Source organism: Corvus brachyrhynchos, unplaced genomic scaffold (genome assembly GCF_000691975.1).
Source record: "Corvus brachyrhynchos isolate BGI_N302 unplaced genomic scaffold, ASM69197v1 scaffold106, whole genome shotgun sequence".
In the NCBI taxonomy this organism is placed as follows: domain Eukaryota; kingdom Metazoa; phylum Chordata; class Aves; order Passeriformes; family Corvidae; genus Corvus; species Corvus brachyrhynchos.
Window position 1 is genome coordinate 1426174 of NW_008238834.1, and position 19719 is coordinate 1445892.

The 19719-nt window shown below is 40.2% G+C and overlaps 1 protein-coding gene across 8 annotated transcripts in view; it reads left to right on the forward strand.

Annotated features, from left to right (window-relative positions):
• The window catches only part of ZNF521 (zinc finger protein 521), a 230748-nt gene that overhangs the window by 195518 nt on the left and 15511 nt on the right, over positions 1 to 19719 (forward strand). For all 8 annotated transcript variants that reach the window (XM_017738263.1, XM_017738264.1, XM_017738265.1 and 5 more), the window contains 2 exons: positions 5272 to 5403; positions 8085 to 8200. In XM_017738263.1, coding sequence (XP_017593752.1) covers positions 5272 to 5403; positions 8085 to 8200 — 248 coding nt within the window. The remainder of the gene's footprint in view (positions 1 to 5271; positions 5404 to 8084; positions 8201 to 19719) is intronic.

Sequence of the window (19719 nt, forward strand, 5' to 3'; positions counted from 1 at the left end):
GTTGCGTAGGTGTGTGGCCAGCAGAATTAAAAAGATGCAGGCAAGCACAGCACTTACAAACTAGGAAGCATAAATGGCTGTACACTCTGGAAATTATAGTGTTATAGGGTGTTTTTTGTCCTTCCCCAGTTTTCTGTGTGAGATGCTGTAGCCCAGGGGTTAGCTGTCATCCATGGCATTGCTTCCTTACTCCTCAGATCTCTGGCTTATAAATGTGTGCTGCAAAATTAACTCACGTAAGAGTGAAAGCAATGCGAAGGAGAAATTGATTAAGGGGCATGGCTTGCTTGCTAAAAAAAATTATAAAGAAAACACATTGAATGTGGGAGCTGGGCATGTTTTAGACCTAAAAAAAAAAATACAGGGCCTGCAAGCCATTTCATTCCTGCATTTTGTGAGGAGGGCAGAGTTTACACGACTTCTTAGCAGATGCTTTTGAGCATGGGCCCAGCGTCGTGATGATTTGCCAGGAGGGCATCATCATCCTAGGACCTTTGCCTATAGATTTATTCAGAGTAGAAGGCACAAGGACCCTTCTGGACGATCTCGAGGGTAAATAAGAGAAAGAGTTACTTACAAACTGTTACAAATTGGTACTTGGTAATGGCTGTGGTGTTGATCAGACAATATAAGAGGGCCCCCAGTGGTTACTGACTTAACAGCTGCATGTAAGTCAGCCAGTGAACATTTGCTTGTAGCTGCTCTAGTTTTGTTTTTATTGAAGAGCAAGAAGCATAAACATGGGACACACAGTCTAGAGGCTGCTTAAAGGGTTCCACTTGTTTAAAGTGTATATTGAAATGTCAGGGCCTTCCATGAAATGAACAAGTTGTGCCTTGAGTTGGTGACACAAATTGGGCCAGGTCATCCAAAGCACTGGCTCTAGGGGAGGTGCAAGTGGGAGCATCCTGCCTGCTGTACAAGTTGCTCAGTAACTCTGCAGTATATGAGTAGCCAATACAAAGACAGAGGATCCCCAAATATGAGAATATGCTCGGCACGAAGACTGATTATATTTGGTTTTATAGCTGGTTTTCAAGTTAGTTGCTGAGGTAATGGGCTGCACCTCAATTAAAATCTACCTGCCTGCATTGAAACATTTAATATTTGTGTAAATATTAAACATTTATATGAATATTAAATGCATTTATTTGGAATTGATTCATGTTTACATTTTCCCACTATCTGAATAAAGATTGCAAATGGAAAGTAATTTACTTATGCAGAAATTCTGCATGCATCAAACTCATTTGACTGCCAGCAGTGGGTAAACCATCCCCATCCATCTTGCAAGGTCTTAATCATGTCCAAGCTCATATCCCAACCATGTAAGGGCAACAGTAAGCACCAGTTCTGTGCTGTACAGTGGGTACTTTGTTCTTGCCTTCCTCATGGTGTTGTTGGGCCCATAATGTGAAGGACGTGCTGACTTGTTTTACGATGTACCACACCAGGGAATGCAGTGCATAGTTTTCTGTTAGATTTGGAAAAGTGCAGGCTTTATATTGAAGGTTCATTTCTTTTTCATCCTTCAGCTAACTCATTTGCACTGTAATGTACTTTCCTATTCCTCCTCCTGATACTTGCAGCTTTTATACCTATTTTGCAAGCCATATTTTTAGTCTAATCCATACGGCAGTTGTCTAAAATTCCATAGCATTGCTTATTTCTTACCTATAACTCTTAATAAAAAATAAGGCTGTGCCAACCTATTATATCCTTAATAGAATATTCTAATGGTTATTAAATCAATTGACTCTGAATCTCACTTTAATAAATGAGTCAGACAGTATTTTCCAATTACTGTCAGCCGCCACCTTTCCAAAGAGCAGATTATTTTGATTGAATTTTTTAAAGCTGCTCAGCACTTTTTTTTTTTTTTTTTTTTTTTTTTTTGCCTGAGTAAGAGCGAAGAGCAGCAGCTCTGTTCTGCAGGGAAGGAGAGCCCTTTGGACTGTATCTGACACTCCATTCCATTTCAGATTTAACCCAAATGGAAACTGAAAATGTGACATTTCACTGTCCCTTTATTTATTAATGATATCATATTTTGCACTTCCATAGCACCCTATCAAATTGTTTGCTAAACGTGGAGATCTAGACAGAGGCCACTGTGTAAACAGAGCCTTTTGCTTCTTCTTTCCACATCTGGCACCTTTTCAAGATTTGCCACACCCCGTCTTTACCATGCCAGTGGGAGAGAAAAGACTGGCCATGCTTTTAAATTGTCTATGGAGAGCGGAGAACAGGGACAGAGCCTTGTTCCCTCATTCTTCCACAATGCTGTGTGATCCAGGCAAGTTGTGTGTCAAGAAATATAATCTTATACCTTTTCAAAGGCAGATGGCAGTGATTCTGGGTCTTCTGAGTATGGTAGATAGTCCTGGACTCTTCTCCAGCTCCTGTCTTGGTTGTATTAAAAGTCTTAAGGGATACTAATTAGGTCAGCCAGTTAAAGTAGAAATTGAAAATTAGCACCTCTTCTTTAAGGATGGGTAGTCTGAGAAACACAGGCCACACTGTCATGCCCAAGGTGATAAGAGTATGTCAGTGCTGGAGTGTGGAATGGAAGCCAGCACTCCTGACTCTTCTGCCAAGACTGTACCCTTAGCTGTGTTCCTTAAATTTAAATCATGCTGGTCTCACATTCTTGAATTCAAGGACTGAAATCTTGCCCTCTGTTCCAAGGACGTAACAGGGCAGGTGATGTGCACGAAATGGGTGAAAAAATATGTGAAGGGAGGGGTTTATAACTCGCTAACGACTTAGGAAAAATATTTTTCTGTTAGTTATACAAATGTAGTCTTAATTTAAATACAGTCTTTAGAACTTGGAGACTAAAAACATTTTATTTTTAAGAGAAAGCTTAGATTCTGCACAAATTGGTGTCTCTTGCCTGGGGAAGTTTCCTATCTGCCCCAGGCGAGTGGGTGAGGGGATTTTTCAAACCCTGTTTATAAGCCTTTAGGAAAATCATATTTGCAACATAGAATAATCAAAGTGGTTTTGATGTTTGTGACCAGGAGATCACCTTGGATCTGGGTACTATGAGAAATACAATAAGGGTCACATTTAATGGGTTTCAGTTCTTGTTGAACAAGTACAATTTCTGTGTAATTAAAATCAGTTTTGCTTAGGCATCAGGAGTGCACGCCTTTCTTCCTACTTTTTCCTTCATCAACTAAGGTAATGAAAAGACAAAAAAAGCCTTCTCTGTCTTTGTAGCTTCATATAAAAATATTTCTTTTTTGGAAGTCTTTCTTCCTTAGAATGTTTGAAGAACTCCCCGTTCAATGTTCCCATGCTCAAGAATGATTAGCATGGTTCATTTACACTTTGCCAACAGTAACTCTGTGATTTGAGAATTGTCATCGATTATCTTCACCTTGACTTGTGGAAGATCCTGAGATGGAGCTCCTTTGTCCTAATTGCTTTGACTGTGTGTATCAGCACAAACAGTTTGATGGAGAAACTTCACCCTGCAGGTTTCCTAAGTTGTAACTGCCCTTTGTGGGGAACTTGCACCATCTCCAGAACTGTCTGTTCAGTAATGACCATGGCAAGGATATGCATATAGCAGAAATATTGTCTGTCAGTCTGTACAGTCCTCAAGCTCTGCAGCTTGTAGAGGTAGTCAGCAACACTGAACACTGCTTTCAGGAAGGATTGGTAGACAAGAAAAGGAAGTTTGCAGTTTGCTGTGTCTGCATGGGAGTGATGTCACTTTGTGTAAACCTTTGTCTTTGTTGGGTTTCATCTGTCCCTTCTTATTGTGAAGAGCTCTGACACCTCATAGAAATCACACAATGGTAATTTTCAGTAGTCCCACCTGCAGAATGGCCACCACCACCTGGCTTAGCTCACACTGTCTAAAGCCCACTAATTACCCCCCTTTTGCAAAAGATGCCATGACTTACACAAAGGCTAAATTTAGCTTTCGGACTACCGAGAAGTGAAAGCTGGGGGCTACACTGACATTTTTTTTCAATTCTGATAAGTCACTAAGGGTCATTTGGGGCCGGAATGTGGCCCCACTCAGCTGCAGAAGCACTGCGTCATGTTCTCTTTACACTAGTGGGAAGGGTTGTTGTGTGGGATGCAAAACATGGGCCATGCTCTCGCCGTCCTTCGCGAATGCCCGTCATCACAGTCACTGATCATCGCTGCAGGCAGCGCTGTGTCCGGCGGGAGGCTGGCAGCCTGGCATTTAGGTGTTCAGCGTGGGCAGGGCGCTCTCCTAAATCACTCCTTCCCGACTGAGAAATGGCAGGGAGCTGTGCCAGTCACCAAGCACTTCATTCCCGCTTGTTTTTTAATAATCAGATAGAGTATTTACCTGCGAGATCAATGCTACTCGTGTAGCACACCAGTGACATACAGAAGGACCTTTTCTAAGCGGCGCTGTGGGAATTGAGGCCTCTGCAGCAGGGCTGGAAGCCACTTCTTACCTAGCAACTGTTTCTAAGTAGGACAGCCGCTGACTGCCCTCATGGCGGAGTGGATGAATCCTGCAGCACCCTCAGGAAGGGAACCTGGTGCCAGGCACCAGCCGGCCTTGGAGGACAATGGGAGGAAGCAGAGGAACAAGCGGCAGGGAGCGGGAAGGGTTTTAAAGCCACAGGACATGGACGGGAAAGCTGCGTCAGAAGGCACATGGGGACTTTTCTGGGCTGTTCAGAGGAGAAATGCAAATAAAGAGGGAAAAAATCCAGGATTGTCAGAAAGGAAGTTTTGAAATCCTGCAGCTTGCAAAAGGTTTCATGTATGCCCACAGGACTGGGAATGTGGAGCAGGAGTGATGTGAGGGTATAAACTACCCACCCTTTTCACTCTGGTTACAAGAAACTCCACCTCAGCCGGAGTGCCAAAAACTGCATTCACAGTTCTTACCCATGGTAGACAGGATAATGTGTGATCAGCATTGAATTCCTCGCGTGCTGTTTTGCAAATGTACTTGGTTGTGACTGGGTGTCTCTGCTAAGAAATGATGTTTCAGGTCATAGTCATCATTTCCTACTGAAGGCTAATGCTCTGCAGTCCTGTTTGGTGCTAAGTGCAAGTGGAAAAATCTGTGTTCTTAATGCCCAGTCAAGTTCTGTATATTCTGAAACATTCTGGCTAAGAGAACACTTCAGCCCTTGTAGGTGCTGAGGGGCATCCATTTTCCTGTGCTTAGGGAAACAAAAAGCTGCTCCAGTTCACAGATTGTGTTGGACTTTCTCTTTGTAAGGGCTGTGGTGAATTTCACTTTTCCTTTGATTTCTCCTGCAGATGAAGGATTGAACCATGAATGCAAACTCTGCAATCAGACATTCGACTCTCCTGCCAAACTTCAGTGCCACCTGATAGAGCACAGCTTTGAAGGCATGGGGGGCACCTTCAAATGTCCGGTGTGCTTTACAGGTAGGAGCCCATCACTGGTTGTCCCAGCCATGCCCTTAGCTTGACCTTGCAGAACTCCCTGAAAAAATGTGTCATGTGCTGGCTTTAGGTCTGTTTTAGGAGGGAACATTACATTTCGCTCATTAGTAATATTGATTAGAAATCGTTTAGAAAGCTGAGCTCCTTGGAAGGTCAGTCATCCATCTGTAAGAAGTGCATTTCAAGCTCTTCTTTCGGAAGTTTGAGATTTTTATAATTACAGAAGTGATAGTCTGTTACCTTCCACAGTATCACGTTCATTACTTCCATGTTTCAAACTTGCCAAGGTTAAAACTGTCCATAAATTTGTGGTTTAAAGCTGCAGATGTTTCCTCTAAACCAATAAAACTCAGAGCAGAATTTGGCCCCAGTTCCCAGGCATAGCCTGTGCAGCAGCATTCTCCTCTGATGGGGTAAGAAAGCCCACATGCGTGTGTTTGTTGGCTTGTGGTGAGAAGAAACACCCTTGTAATGTGCTTTAGAAAGCAAACCATGCTGTCTTGCCACAAGTCAAGTTCTGCTCTCCCCTGATACAAGTCCAAGTGTGGAATAATCCCCCCTGAGTCAGTGGTGTTATTCACTAGTAAAACCCAAGTGAGAAAATAACTTGACCCAGTAGGGCTAAGCACTGCAGTGTTTGGGCCATAATGAAGAACAGAAAAATGCTGTAGTTGGAAATGAAAACACATTAAAAGGATGCCTACTGAGTTGTTGTGAGTTTTTTTAAGGACTTCTTAACAGAACATTTCATAAAATGATAACCTAAAACATGAATGTTAATATATAGCTTGCATTCCCAATTTTGCTTTAAAAGATGAAAATCAAAGATAATCACAAACATGACAAAACACACTTTAGGTATTGACACATCAATGGCATGCTGATTCTGGAATCCATTCAAGGTTTCTGTTTTCCATTAATGGAAGTGAAGGATTTTCATTGATAAGCAAATAGACCCTTTAATACCTTCATTTTACTTCTCTTTGTTTGGCAGCTCCATGCCCAGTAAAACCTAAGCGAGTGCTACAGAGGAAAATTAAATTTGAATTTTTCGTCTTTCAGATACAGTGGCTGGTGATGATTATTACCTCAATGTATTCAGGTTTCACACATTTCTGTGGGTTATAAAATTAAAAAAAGACATAGTTCATCTTCACTGCACAGCTTGTCTGAGCATGGATAGTACCACCACAAACAATTTGTCTGTAAAGTGTCTGTGTTCAATAATTCTTTCAGTTAGGCATTTCTTCAAGTTTTTACTTTTATTACTGATTCTACTAATTTTTTTCCTTGTTTTTGTTTACACATTGTGGTGTGATCTTTTTTTAGTGTAATGTCATGGGTCTTCAGTTTCCAAGTTTGGGGTGTTGTAAATGCAACATGAGAACTTGCATATATAAAGAGTACCCACTGAGGGTTCTCCATGTGACCAAGATCCCTGATAAAACTAATCCTTCAATTTCTGAGCCAGTAACCTTGTAAAATGTGTTAAAGAGTATAGAGATAAGACGATTCCAATCTGTGTGAAATACTTCTTGCTTTTTGCTGATGGGATAAATAGACAGTGAGCATTAATCACAAACAATGATGGTTTATTAGCAATATGCCATTAAAATTATTTCAGCACATCTTGCTAGAATATTAACAAGAAGTAAAAATCACCAAAATAAGTTTTATATGGAAAATGGAATCCGATCTTTTTATTTTCCAGGGTAATGAGAAATGTGATTAAAATGTATGACTCAGAAGAACAATATTCTGATGGTTTTTGTTGCCTTGCAATTAGAATAATTTTAATGATTAGAAGTGGAGTCAAAGTCAAATGCCAGCATCTTTAATAAATCCTTTCCCTGCCTATACAGATTAATATTGTAGATGCAAACTTTTTTAGGTCACAGTGCACCAGGCATCCATCAGAAGTCAGTGCTGCCAACCCAAACACTGCCTCTGGCATATACAATTTAATTATTAATAGTATGTCTCCTAGGTAAACTGTTACACAGTCTTAGGGCCTTGTTTTGTAGTCATTAAAATTGAACATGTTTATATTATTGAAACCCTTGCATTCAGTGTGTAGGCAGAGTTGATCTTAAAGTATCCAAAGAGAATTTACCTGCAGTTCTGTTTCACATTTATAGACATTGCCCCAGTATAGCTGTGGGATATAATTTTTTGCATTAACACATTTAAATACAGAGCTGTTTGTTATATTTAACTGTAGGCACACAGAGTAAACAGGACTTTGGCATCTGTGCTTTTCAAACCTGTTGGTTGCTAGGAAATAAGTTTTGTATGTGTTCAATCAAAGTGCAGTAAGCATGAAGAAATAATTCTGAATAGGAAATGGCATTTTTAGATACTTTATACTCAAAATCTTCATCGGTTGTCCTGATAGGGTCATCTTTTTTTCTTTGCCAGTTGTTGGGATTTTTTTCCTTACACCAGGGATCTGTTTCAATTCATTTGTTTTAGAAGAAGCATCACACTTTGTAGATAAATGACATTCATTGGTACCCATATAGCAGCAGTATAAGGTAAAATCCGACTGCACTACCTAATTTTAGGTCTTGAAATTGCTCAGTGTTATTGGAAGATTGTTTATAAAAAGCTCTTCACTTACGATAAGAAAGAATGAAAAGCTTGTTGTTTGTCTATTATTTCAGTGTTTGTCCAAGCAAACAAGTTGCAGCAGCATATTTTCTCAGCCCACGGACAAGAGGACAAGATCTATGACTGCACACAGTGTCCACAGAAGTTCTTCTTCCAAACAGAGCTGCAGGTACCACACTTGTTACCTGGGGTTTATAATAGCATTATGTATTTGATAGCTGAGTTCGAAGCTGTACTTGCCATGACCTCCTCTGATACTTGCTTATCATCAGGATGGGAATTAGAGAAGGACAAGAGAAACTGCAGGTGATTCGACCCATGCTGCTTCAAAAAGGTGCTGGCAGAAAGCCACCTGGTACAGAGCTGAATTTCAGGATTCTTGCACTGTAGGTTGTTGCAGCTCAAGGTATTCTCTAGAAGAGAGAAATGGGCATCCTATTTTTCTGCTTGATAGCCATAAAACATTTAGTAAAGCAGTGAAACGGAAAATAAATGTATTCTTTTGTCTTTAAATGTGAAAAACTATGCACTGAAGTAGGAGTGTAGTGATGGCAGAGAGGGGAAGTAGGCAGAATTTCAGAATTTCTCTTTTGACTTGGTGGGAAATAAAAATAGGGTCAAATGAATGGTATACTGTCTTTTTGTGGGCCATTGTCAGATCTGTAGCAATACTATTTATTGATGGTAAACAAAAGGAAAGAGAAAAGAAAGAAAGAAAGAAAGAAGAGAAAGAAAGAAAGAGAGAAAGAAAGAAAGAAAAAGAAAGAAAGAAAGAAAGAAAGAGAAAGAAAGAAAGAGAGAAAGAAAGAAAGAAAAAGAAAGAAAGAAAGAAAGAAAGAAAGAGAAAGAAAGAAAGAGAGAAAGAAAGAAAGAAAAAGAAAGAAAGAAAGAAAGAAAGAAGGAAAGAAAGAAAGAAAAAGAAAGAAAGAAAAAAAGATGGATGTTGAACAAGATATGAAAACAGTTTTGGATGAAGGCATAATTTACTATATGTTAACATTCTGCACTGTGTGGTTCACGGTGAGAAGTGGTGCTGTCTTATTCCTGATGTACTGTTACACTTTGAGACAACTGCAGAAGACTTTCTAAATTATTTTAGTTTCTATTGAAGTACTAAGTTCGGTTGACAGAGGAAAAATTTTAAGCATTAGGATTTTTTTTTTGTCTAAATACTTTCTGAGCTTTTTTGCAAAGTGTTTCCAATAGGTGAAACTGGTTTTTTCAGGGAAAAAAGAAAAGTATTTTTGACTAACTGATTTTCACAAATTTTGTTGTTCATCTCTGATAATAGAAATGAGGGAGTAGGGAGAAGCAGAAACACCAGCAGTTCTTGGAAAGAGAAAGGAGACATTGTTAGGGAAGAAAGATCAAAAAGAAAGAAAGAAAACCAGGAAGGGAGAAGGAGCAGGTATGCAAAAGACAGTTATGAAAAGAAAGAAACAGAAACAAAAGGTAAAAATTACTTTTAACACAATTCAGACTGGATTTTAAAAAGCAGAATAGGTAACTGAATTATGAAGATGCAAAGCACACAGAGTGTAGCTATGATGTGTACAATCACCTCCTTACAAGTCTATCCCACCTAAAATACACTTTCATTTCAAAATGCATGGGCTCCCAAGTAGCTGGCTTCATTTTTTTATTGTAATAAACAAACCACATGTTTTTCCACTCAAAAGTTATTCCTACCCAAGACTTAGGAAAAGATTTTGCTCTTTCCATCTAAGCCTCATTCACTGAAACTTCAACATTACTGAAGCACCTGGATTTCTAGTGAAGGGAACAAAAGGGTGTTGCTACAGAGAGAAATTCTGCTCTACATAGGCTAGATGACAGTGTGTTGGTAGCTGCATGCTGCAGAAGGCTCTTAATAGACCCCCATCTCCACATCCTTAGTGACAGTCTCTCTCTGGCTTATCTACACTTGCAAAAAGGAAGAGGTATTAATTTACTTATACACTTAATTCATTCTGTTTATTGTTCTTTTTATTAACTTGGATAGCCCCACCTCAGTAGAGAATGCATTATGTTTAAAAAAAAGGCAGTGCCATCATGCCATATCCATTTATTTGTTGGGATCACTGTCTTTCTGCTCTTACCTCCAGTTACTTACCCAGGCTGGTGAAAGGGCAGCAAGGCACTTAGGCAGAGCAGTAGGGTCTGCTTTTGCTGAAAATACGTTGATCTCCAGCCCACTCTCATTTAAAACCTATTCCAGGAGGCATTGCTTTGTTCAGGCTATCTACCACCTGAAGCAGTGGAATCTTTGGCAACTGTCCTCCAGGTTATGCTTCTCTATCTGTTCACATTGCCGTGGTTTGTGCTGGCGCTTGCAGCATAGCTGTATGTTTATTCTAGCAAGAGCAGCTCCTTACTTTTTAAACTGAATATGCATCTAACATTCTTCTCCCATGCACAGGACATGCTGATCATGTCAGATTAGAAGGCAGGGTCAGCACTCCATGGTTGTAGGGCAGGCAGAGTGGGAACATGAACAAGGTAGAGCAGGGCAGAGCGCAATAGCACAGAAGTCCTATCCACATGTATGGTCCAGCTGATAATTAAAGGGAATGAATTCAAGCATACAGAAAATATAGGCATTATAATGGTGCTTAACTTGGTGTTTGGCCCTGTGTGATTCTTCACTTAGCATTTTCTGGCCCCTGTTCAGAAAGGGTAGCCTATAGGAACATAAGAATCCCCTCATACTATGTTCATCTCACCTTCTCAATGCAAAAATCAAGTAGGACTCTCTTTAGAAGTTTCCATTATTTCACTCCAGATGCTTGCCGGGAATGCAGCACAATCCCACAGGACCACATTCCGGTGAGAACAAATGACCAGTCCTGAAAATCAAACCTTCAATGTATTGCTCAACCTTCAAGTTGAAATAATGAAATTTTACAGGAATCTGCTCTTTGTTTTAAGATCCTTTTGACACTTCCTTTGTGCTCTGTACACTTCCTTTAAATGCCTTTGTGCTCAATAGCTATAGAACCAGCTTTAAACTTTTTTAGATACTACCTGCATATGGAGGAAGCAAATGGAAACCTTCTGTAACAGTTAGAAGTTTATGCTTTAAGAGTGTTCCAAGTTGTGAATTTTCATACTTACATGTTTAAAAGGCTATATGGTGTATTTATACCTCTGAAATGGAGTTGAAAAGGCTTGTCCCTAAAAATGTTTATTCTTTAGCATAGAAAGCTTTTAATAAGACATACTTAACACAATAAGGGCTTTTCAGAAATAGTCTTCTACAATCTCTAAGTATCAGATAAGGAAGCTGAAAGGTAGATGCATTTATAGGGTGCCTAGATTTCCCCCCAAAGATGAAAATCTTCTAATTGAACATCTGGACCATTCATTTCTCTGTAGAAGGTGGACATCACTAAAACAGTGTTCTCCATCCATTATCCATAATACTGAATTTTTAATTGATAAGGAAGTAAAGAAACTTATCACTAGTTTATTATTGAAATTTTCATTAAATTCATAAATCATTGAATTTTCATTAAATTATGATAAAGGAATTTGTACCTATTAAGATTTCTTTTTCCTGCCCGCAAGCTATTTCCAGTGCTTGCTTCTTTTTGCCTTAGTCTTATTGGACGTAGGCTTAGATGTTTGCTCTGGTGTTTGTGCTTCTCTTGTCTCTGATGAGGAGTAACCATTTCTTTCTTATTTCCAGTCCTAGTATTAATTCCATAGGATCGGAATTATTTGGGTTGGAAGGGACATTAAAGATCATCTAGTTCCAACCCCCTGCCATGGGCAGGGACACCTTCCACAAGACCAGGTTGCTCAGAGCCCCATCCAACCTGGCCTTGAACACTTCCAGGGAGGCAACATATTGTGGTGTTTGTGGGGAGGAATAGGAGGAATAAGGTAGCCTTGTGGGGTGTTACTTGGAGTAAATGAATGAATTTGCTTTACTTTTATGCAGATGTTGCTGGATTAGAGAGGTACTGATATCCAATAGAACTGATGAATAATTGTACATTTTTTCTCAGTGTTTTATCAATGATGATAGTTAGTTTTCAATATGATGATAGCCAAGATTACATGATCTCAGCACCATTTTGCCCAATACAAAAATGGTATGTCTTTTTGGTGAATTAGGACATTTCCTTAACTTCTTGTGACTAATAATTAGTTGCCCCTGGGGTAGTTAAGTGCCCCCACTTTACAAACATGAAAACTAGAGCAAGGAATAATTGGATCAGCAGTTGCTTCTCATCCTGTTCAAAAGGGACCTGGCCTCAGTGATTCACGCCCTTGCTGCTTCCCATCTGGACTCCATCAGCGCAGAATACCTGGGCATGAAGCCATCAGCCTGTAGGACGTTCCAGCTAATACAGAGAGCTGCAGCACTGGCCCTCAGTAGCAAAGGAGACCAGGAGCGTATTCAATCAGCTCTCTTGCTGTCTATACTGCCTTCCTACATGTTTGTCCAGTTGTGTTCTAAGACTCAGTCCCTAATTTTCTTGGTGGACTGGGTCAAGCACGTCTCAGAGATGACCTGAGAAGGTCTTCCCATTTTGTAACAATCTGGTAGCTGATAAAGTTCTGCTTTGTGAGTTTTCTATCAAAGAGCTGAAGCTTTTTTGCTGAGGAGCTAGAACTTCCTCACAGACTGGCCTGTGAGAGCATGGAACAAACTTCCACAGCAGTTAAGTATTACAATGGATGTCCTCAACTTATCCTTGTAAGAGCAGGGGGCACCTAGGTGTGCCAAAGGCTCCCTTCTCCCATATAAACGTACACCTGTATGTAGATTTCTAAACCTTCCTCAAAATCCCCACCCACAGCAACAGAGCTCTACCAAAACAAAATACACAGTTCCTTCCCCAGGGAAAGGATGAAAGAAAGAATGAAGCACTCATAGCAGATGTTACTTATGTCGCTTCAAACAGCAGGAGAACATTCTTAGCTCCTAGTACAAGCCACTGAAACAAAGCAGGACAGAGGCAGTATAGAAGAGTCTGTGGAAGTTTTACGTAGCTTAATGTGAGTCCTTCTCTGGATTTCCAGTTTTAACATTTTCTTGCTCCAAGGTTAGCACTGTTGAAACTAATCTTCTAGTTTCTTCCGCACTTCTTTAAGGGTTAAACTTTCCAAAGACCTCAGTATTGAAAAATGCTCCCAAAAACTCAACATTTTAAAACAGCCTTTAAAATACCCTTGACCTGAGCTGGAACAGAACTAAGTAAGCTCTAGGCTATTTCAAGAACTAAAGGCTTGACTGAGACCTTTAGTGGAGACAGTGGCAGAGCTGGGATTCAAACACTACGTTCTCTCATTTGGGGGTCAGCTAGAGAAAACTGCTAATTAACCTGGGCTGGGGTTGTCTCCTTGTGGCAGAGGCCTTCTGGGGCCAGCTGGGAAAGAGATTGGTGTAGGAATAGCATCAGCCATAGCAGAAGTGGCACAGCTACCTCCATGTAGGATCGTTTTGCCAAGGCCCCCACAGTAGTTGAGTCTGTGTACCATGTAGGTCCCAACAGCGAGCCTTCCATGGCAGCGGGGGAGACTGCGAATAATTTATACTCTTTACACAAAAACAGGCACAAAACTTTCAAACCTGCAGGATGTTTTCTTCACAAAGAAAAGGCCTCAAAACATTTTTTTAAAGTGAAATTGGAGATTAGTTTTGGCATTTCTAGGTCCCCAAGCTCTTAGGGTGAGGAGTGGAACATAGATGCTGGCTTTTTAGGCCCCAAAGGCCAGGAGCCAGCAGGGAATAACTTTGTCAGCTCTTCTTAAAAAGAAGCCTACCTGGAATCCAATTAACAGTTGAAGCTTTAGGCCAACATTTTCAAACTCAGTGGCCTATTTCTGAGAGGACGGTGAGCACCTTCAGCTGCAGATAAGGCCAGGGCAAGATGCTGGTGCTGAGTACAACAGGAAAACAGGTCATAAATGCCTGAAGTTAGGAACCTTGATAAAAGCATAGGTGCTGAGCAGCCATAGCCTCATTTAAAGTTTCAACAAAACACTTTTGATGACTAAATACAGGCATCACATTCATTAATGTTGGCCCTAGTCCTTAGCAGGCAGTCAGGTTGCTTTTTTCAGAGCAAATGCCTACGAGTCAGGAGAGCTGGATTCATTTGTAAGGTCAGGTACTTACTTGCTCCACACAGCCATGCACGCTCTCCATCTTGTGAGTGAGGATGACGATAATAATATGTGTTCCAGAGATACTAGGATTGTAATCAATGTTTGTGTTTTAGGGGACTAGACAGAGCTGCATGCACTGCAAGTTTGAGTTCTTTTTTTCCTGAGCCCTTACAGTGCATTCTGTTTCAGATAGGTACGTGTGCACCAGTATGTCGATTGAGTATCTTTCCATGTCTTTCAAGACTTAAAAAATTCAGGCTTGTGTTCCTGAGATTTGAGACTTTTTTCCCCTAGAAGGGAGAATTATTTTCTTTGCAAATTTTCTCAGAAAAGCAATCAAGAGGAGCACAGTTGAGGCACTCATGCATTAGCTCTTTAAGGACATACCTTCAAAGTGTTTCCCCTGCAAGTCTTTTGCTTCAATGTCAAACAAAGTTTAAATACAAAAAGAAATACTTTGAATTTCCTTCCACTGCCCCTTCCCTCCTGGGGATTGAGGGGTATTATGGACACATTAGGTTTTCATGCAGTAATTCTTTTCTAAATACGAAATTTCCAGGTTTGGAGCTTGTGAGTTCACCCGCCTTTGATTGGCCTATTCAAATGTAAACACTCCCTGTGGGTACTTCATTAGTTCATGAATATTTATAGGACATTGCAAAGCCCACCAAGCCAAGAGTGTCAGAATTTTTCAGGGACCATTTTGATTGCACTTAATAGTGCTTGTCAAAGATGAGCTTAATATTAATGTGTCTTATTTGTCTCCACATACTTCATATATGTGTAACTCTACATAACAGTCAGCCTGTGAAATTTTCTGCACTTTTTCCTGTAATAAGCTGGAAACAATATGTTCACAACATCCCTTATACATTCCCAGCAAGAACATTCCTTAAATTTCTGGAACAATTGAATTACAATTATGGGTTTGTTTTTTTAGATGCTTGAGTGATATTATTGATGAAAATACAGAATTAATTGGCAAAGACAGCATAGCCATTAAGTGATGGATATTACATTTAAATACACATTTTAATCTTGAAGAGAAATCCATACTTAAGGAACAATAAAATGGTGAAGAACTGAAAAGTAAATATACTGTCCTAAGTACTGAGTGACACTCATGAAGTACCTATTCAAAAATTAGCAAAAATTTATATTCCTTCTCCTTCTAGGGGATAGAGTCATACCCAAAAGTGTGTGTGCTTGAATATATGTCCCCATTTTGCCAACTTCTTCCTGTTTATACTCTTGTATGGCAGGATTCTTTTTGTAAAAGAAAAGTACCTATTAAAATAAATCTCATGCATCTCTTCTCCAAATTGACTCATATGGTCTGTATTAAATAGATTCTGCAATATCAGGTAATGAAGTGCAGTTTGTAATCCTTATGACATACAAAAATGTTAAATAACATTCATCATCTCCAGTCTGAAAGCACCAAGTGTTGACTCTGAAACGTATCCATGATGTTACATGTCAACATTAAAATCATAATTTCTGATTTTTTTTAGCAAATGGAACAATGAGGTGTGTGAGATTTCAGCCTAAAGAAGCAAATCAAAAGTTGCTGCAGAAAGGAAAAGGCAAAGAAAGGCAGAAGAATAAGGGAACAAAAAGCAGAGGAGTAGAAGAGAAGCAGAAAGGAGATTATGGGACAAAGAAAGAAACAAGATAGAAATAATAGTGCTTGGGAAGGCAAACATTATTTCTTCTGAGTGATGCTGATAATAATGATAAGGCACTTGTAAAAATAAATCATGGTAATAATAAGAGGAAGTTCAGTTATTACATAAAGGGCAATTTCTACCCTCAGTCCTTATGGAAACCTCAGTGAACATCAGGGAGTCCTGTCATACATAGACTGAGGGCAGGGAAAGCAGTAAATGTATTCCCTGACCCACAGATAATCATTAGAAATGGAATTCTGCCCTTTGCAGAAAATGAGGTTTTATCATCTGTGCCCTGAATGTTTCAGCCTGCACCTTGCCATTAGTCAGATCAGTTGGCACATACACCTGGAGTAAGCAGAAGAAATAAGCACTCTGTTTGCATATGAATATTTTCCCTGGTAGATCAGCTCAGTTCTCTTAATTGTCCATCCATTAATTTCTTGCTAATGTAGTTGATATCGATGACTGATTTTCTGTGCTAAACAGGAAGCACCACTTCTTCATTCTAGGACGCATTCCTTCCTACAACTGCCCTGCTGTTAGCTACCAGTAGCTGCCATTATATTATCTTTCATCTGGCCCAGAGCTGACAACAGATGGCCATCTCCGGGACTGCCATCAGTGTGACTTTATGAAGCATCCAGCTATGGTGTATTGAGGAGCTTCATGGCCAGTTCTGCGAATCTGATTTCCCTTCCCCCTACCCCACTGCTGGCCCCCCTCACTCCATCTCCATGAATAAGCTCCTTAATCCTGGCTCCACTCTCCACTGGTCCTGTCATTTCCCAACGAGCGATGGCACACAGTTATCACTGGAAGTTTGCAGCTCAAGGTCTGCCCCCTCTTCCCTCTGCAGCACTGGCACAAGGTTGTCTTTGCTCCCAGATCCTCACCCCTCCATGCTTTGTACCAAAGCATAGGTACAGGGGTTTGGTACCAGCAAAACTCCTAGCTTGTAAAATCTGTAGTTCAAACCCTACCTTCTTCCACCACAGAGCACCTCCTCAAGCTGCAGGGATTTTTTTTTTTTTTTTTTAAATTCCACAAGACATGCTGCCAAACAAGCATTGAGTATATTAAGTGTGAAAGAAGCTAAAATATCGATCAGAGACCTAAAGTGGAGAAAAGTGTAAAATTCACAAGCATCCTGATTCCATTGACATGTTAGATCATTTGGAAAAGCTCTTTCAGCTGTGTGGCTGCTGTGCATTTTGGAGAAAGATATATTGCTTGCTCTTGACAGAGTTTTCTAAAGCAAGGTACCTCCAGAGCCAACCCGTATTTTACGAGAAATTCACATTTGTGTCCTTTATTGTGATATTTGCAGCAAGTCTACAGCTAGTGAGAGTCTCTGCCCTCAAGCTATTAAGGAGTAAGGCTCCATTGTTGGAGAGAGAGCAGCCGTCTGTGAAAGGCTGAGATGTGGTAGGCAAGATGAATACTGCTTAAAAGCAATGCTTGCCATGCTGTCATTTAGAACAGGAACACTGAGGATTTAAACGAAAGTGAAAGGCATGGTATATGAATCCTTTAAAACTGGTCAAATTTTCAGCTGCCAAAAATAACAAGTTTTCTCCATTGATAGGTTCATTGAGTAGGAGGAAAGTTGGGAGGGGATGAATTCCCCTAGGGAGGAGGTGCAGATAGTTTGGGAAAACAAGGTGTGGTCAGTGATTCATAAAGAGACACTCCAGTAAACAGCAAACTTGGCTCAAAAGTGGTAGCTTTTTTTTCCCCTTTTTTCTTTTTCTTTTTTTTTACATTGTTTTTGCCTTTTAATTTTTTTTCTGTTGGGGGCAGGGTGAGAGCATCTTTGGGCGTCTCCAATGTAAACATGAGTGAAAAGACTCTGGTGCAGAATGGCTACACAACTGGAAGTGTATGTTGCAAAAAAACATGTATATCCCCCAAGCAGAAAGAACAGCTTTTAGGTTTAGCTTTTCTACCTGTTATTGGGATTGGTTTCACCATGCTTTGATCAAACCGAGCCTGAAACATTTTGGATGGGAAAAGAGTGGATTTTTGCAGGCTCTTGTGATTTTTTTTTTTAAGTTGAGCTTCCTTTGTGTTCAAAGCTGAAATTGAGTGTCCTCCACCCTGTTAACAAAGGAAGAGAGAAAGAGATGATTCAGTTCTCACGAACCAATACTGCTGAGCTACACACGTTCCTACATGCGGCTTTAGTTGTTTTTCTGTGTTGTTATAGTCTCATTTTGCGGGAGAATCGCTAGGCACAGTCACAGATCATGGGTGTGTGAGTTTGCTCGGGGACACTCTGTGTCAGTGAATACTCTGCCTCCCCCCACACTTCCTGTGTGTAGATGTGTGCTGTGTAAGATAAAGAACCTCTGATATTGTTAAATATTAGTGGTGCATTTTGCTTTGCTTTGCATTTGTAAAGGTGAAAGGTGATTGTGCAGGAAAATGGAACAGTATATTTGCTGTGAGACAGGCACTAAGAACTCACTCCCATGCTCAGTTATAATTCATGACTGTACTGGTGGGAAGCCCTTATCCCTCTGTGGAGTTAATGCATCTCTACTGTAACCTGCTGAGAGCACCCTGTGTCCCCTCCCACCATCTGTGCATTCACTTGCGTGCTTTCTCTCTCCCCCTTTACTGTGAGATCTCTTGGTGTTAAAACTGTCAGACTACCAGTGCCTGGTGAAGGCGGTTTTATGATGTCTATTAATGTTGAATTGTCATTTAAGGGTGAGGAGGCAGGTAAAGGATATGTTACCATTTGTTTTAAGCTCTTGTTAGAAAATGCTGGGGAGCAAATAGACAGAAAGGTAGATTTGTTGCTTCAAACAGCAAACAGCTTTGAACAGTACAGAGAAATTGTCACAGTTCAGGGTAAGAGCTGTTGATGGCAAATGCATCTTTCTTCCCAATCTGGGCATATTTTACTGTTTCTTGGTACAGTGGATCTCTGTTTCTCCATGTCAAGATCTGAACCAACGGCATTGTAAATTGAATAATATTTATTTACCCATCAGCTGAATTTTATTTTCTACAAGTTGATCTACATTTTTAGCTGAAAAGCTCTCTTGCAGGCTCCAAGTTAGTTGCTTCTTTGCTAGCCGAGACTTAAAATTCATGTGACCAAGTGCTATAAGCTAGTACAGTCTTAACTAAGCAGGTAGAGTATGAAGATTTTTTATTATTATTATTGCTGTAAGGCACTGTCAGAAGACTGGTGAGACTGTCTAGCTTCGAAAGAATTGCACTCAGCTCACAGAGATTTAGATGATGCTTTATCAACCTGGCACTTTACCACAATATTAAACTCAGAATATGGTTAAAAGACCATGTACTTGACTGCCACGGCAATATTAATTTGCAGTGTTTCACTGGATGTAATCTCATGTAGCCTGTTGTTTGTATTCCTTTAAAACTTATAAATCAAATCCAGACCTGGAATACCAGTGTATGAACTTAACAGATGTGCTGCCATAAGGGACCTGCTAGGTTATAAACTGCAGAAATGATCTTTTTCTATTTCAGATTTCTAGCTTATTCCAGGGAGATTTAGTAACCACAGAAGTAAGGTGGAAGGTCACGCGTTAGGACGGTAGCACCCACCCAGCACTTGACGTTGGGTGTAATTGTCAGGAAATCCACCTCTAATCATTTTATTATTCAGTTGTAGCATCCACCAAAGCTCCTGAGCAAAAGTAGGGCAAGAATGACTTCAGTAGCTCTGTGTCCAGGTTTTCTTAGGTGAAAGATCACTTTGAGATGACACAGCTGAGTAGTCAGGCTGAAATCCTGGTTGGTATTTTATTAATTTTGCACCAAGATAAATCTTGAAATTCTGACAAACTCCATGACAGGTGAAATTCCTTCTTGCAGAATCTGCTCAGCAAGAGGCTGCTCATTTCGTTCTGTTCAG